This window comes from Gossypium raimondii, chromosome 6, assembly GCF_025698545.1.
Source record: "Gossypium raimondii isolate GPD5lz chromosome 6, ASM2569854v1, whole genome shotgun sequence".
In the NCBI taxonomy this organism is placed as follows: domain Eukaryota; kingdom Viridiplantae; phylum Streptophyta; class Magnoliopsida; order Malvales; family Malvaceae; genus Gossypium; species Gossypium raimondii.
In genome coordinates this window covers 41288767-41290708 of record NC_068570.1, presented here as the reverse complement: position 1 = coordinate 41290708, position 1942 = coordinate 41288767, and the positions used below count along the sequence as shown (strand labels likewise).

At 38.1% G+C, this 1942-nt stretch overlaps 1 protein-coding gene across 1 annotated transcript; it reads left to right on the top strand.

Annotated features, from left to right (window-relative positions):
- The first annotated feature begins 375 nt into the window (after positions 1-375).
- On the top strand, positions 376-1710 carry LOC105773801 (uncharacterized). The gene is made up of 3 exons (XM_052632046.1): positions 376-911; positions 1011-1391; positions 1545-1710. Exons 1-3 carry the CDS (start codon positions 376-378, stop codon positions 1708-1710), a joined length of 1083 nt encoding a protein of 360 aa, XP_052488006.1.
- The last annotated feature ends 232 nt before the right edge of the window (positions 1711-1942 follow it).

Sequence of the window (1942 nt, the reverse complement as noted above, 5' to 3'; positions counted from 1 at the left end):
CAAAGCAGTTTTACAATCTATACCAACATATGCAATGTCTTGTTTTTTACTCCCTAAATCGTTTTGTAAGGAATTAGAGAGTATTATTGCAAAATTTTGGTGGCAGAAAAACAAGGGAAAAAAGGGATACATTGGTGTGAATGGAAGGATATTTGCTTAGCAAAAGAATCAGGTGGTTTAGGCTTTAGATGTTTAGATAAGTTCAATATTGTACTATTAGCTAAGCAGGGTTGGCGTCTTATTAATTATCTGAGTTCTTTGTTAGCCCGAGTTTTAAAAGCTAAATATTTTTCGAGAACAAACTTTATGAATGCTTCGTTAAGTAACCTACCTTCACTTACCTAGAGGAGTATTTGATCGACAAAAAAACTGTAGATGGATGGATTGTGCTGGAGGGTAGGGGTAGGAGACCATATCTCAATATGGAATGATCACTGGGTGCCGGGAGTGACTGAAGACAGATTCCAAAACAACAACAGTGGTGAAAGCATCAAAGTGGTAGCTGACTTAATAAATGAAGAAAGTAGAACATGGAACAGAGATTTGATTATCAGTACCTTTAATACGGATATTACAAGGAAGATACTGCAGCTTCCGCTTTCAAAGACTATTCACGAAGACATCCAAGTATGGAGAGGAGAGGCAACTGGGATTTTTTCAGTAAGAAGCACCTATAAACTATTACAGGAGTCTACAATAGATCCTAATGATTATTTACAGGCCGATTCTAAAAACTTTTACAGGAAACTGTGGAATCTACATATGCCTTCAAAAATTAAAATTACAGTGTGGAAAATAGCATGGAATTACATTCCTAATTTTTCTAATCTTAAGTTGAAAAGAGTAATGACGGAAAACCGTTGTTCGAGATGCGGTCAGGAAGAAGAAGATAGCTTCCACGTCTTCCAGAGGTGCCCTATAGTGAAAGAAATTTAGAGTCAGTTAAATTTCTCTTGGGTACTTAACAATAACCATTTTGATTTATGGTGTCGGCTTTCCTGGGTCTTCAGCGTAGGGACAAATGAACAGTGCATGGGATTTTGCTGCGAGTTGTGGGGAATCTGGACAAGTAGGAACAAGCTAATATATGAAGATAAATATAGCACCAGTTGGGATATATCAAAACAAATTAAAAGCTACATTTCAAAACTGGAAGGAATCAAGGAAAGGGTAATCGCCTTGGAAGTCAGTGCAAGGCCTAGACAGAGTGTACAAGGGGCAAATAAGTCCATCTTTTTCGATGCAGCTTTTGACTCACAGAACCACAGATCTGCATCAGGTCTTATTGTTAAGAATGAGGAGGGTAGAATCGTTGAAGAAAAATCGATCCTTCATGACAATGTTGCATCTCAGTTTGCAGCAGAAGCACATGCAGGATTTCAAGCAACAAGGTTAGGGATCTAGTTGGGATATCATACTATTGACATAATAGGAGACTCAAGAACAGTGATAACAAAATGTCAAAGTGGAAGTCGAGACAGATCAGAAATAGGAGCAATAATCAGTGACATTCAAAGCTTAAAAGAGTTCTTTCAAAAAGTCAGATTCTATTTCATCCCAAGGTCTGAAAATGTGGAGGCGCATAAATTAGCAAAAAGATCACTACAGAAGGAAGAGGAGCAGTACCTGGTGGGAGAGACTTCACAATCGATCTGTGATGAACTAGAGCCAAATCGCCTTGGTTATTCAAAGTCGAAGGAAAGGGGATAAGATGATGGGGTTCGGCATTTGGAGTGACGATTGAAATGAAAGAGTTAATGCCGGTTGTAAAAGCAATCAGAAAGTAAAAGATTTGAGGGGATTTGCTTTTACTTTTCAGTTGTCTTGGGCAGAGAAAAGTCAGAAGAATTTATGAGGACAATTGTACCGTTCGGCTAGAGGTTTTGAATTTGTCTTTTTCTTGTTTTTACTCTTAAGTGGGCTAAACTGCTGTTAGCCTGTT

Coding starts and splice junctions, on each gene's coding strand:
- LOC105773801 (XM_052632046.1), top strand. CDS start 376: ATGGATGGATTGTGCTGGAGGGTAGGGGTAGGAGACCATATCTCAATA. Junction 912..1,010: donor AGCTTCCACGTCTTCCAGAG/GTGCCCTATAGT, acceptor CTGGGTCTTCAG/CGTAGGGACAAATGAACAGT. Junction 1,392..1,544: donor GCAGGATTTCAAGCAACAAG/GTTAGGGATCTA, acceptor TCAAAAAGTCAG/ATTCTATTTCATCCCAAGGT.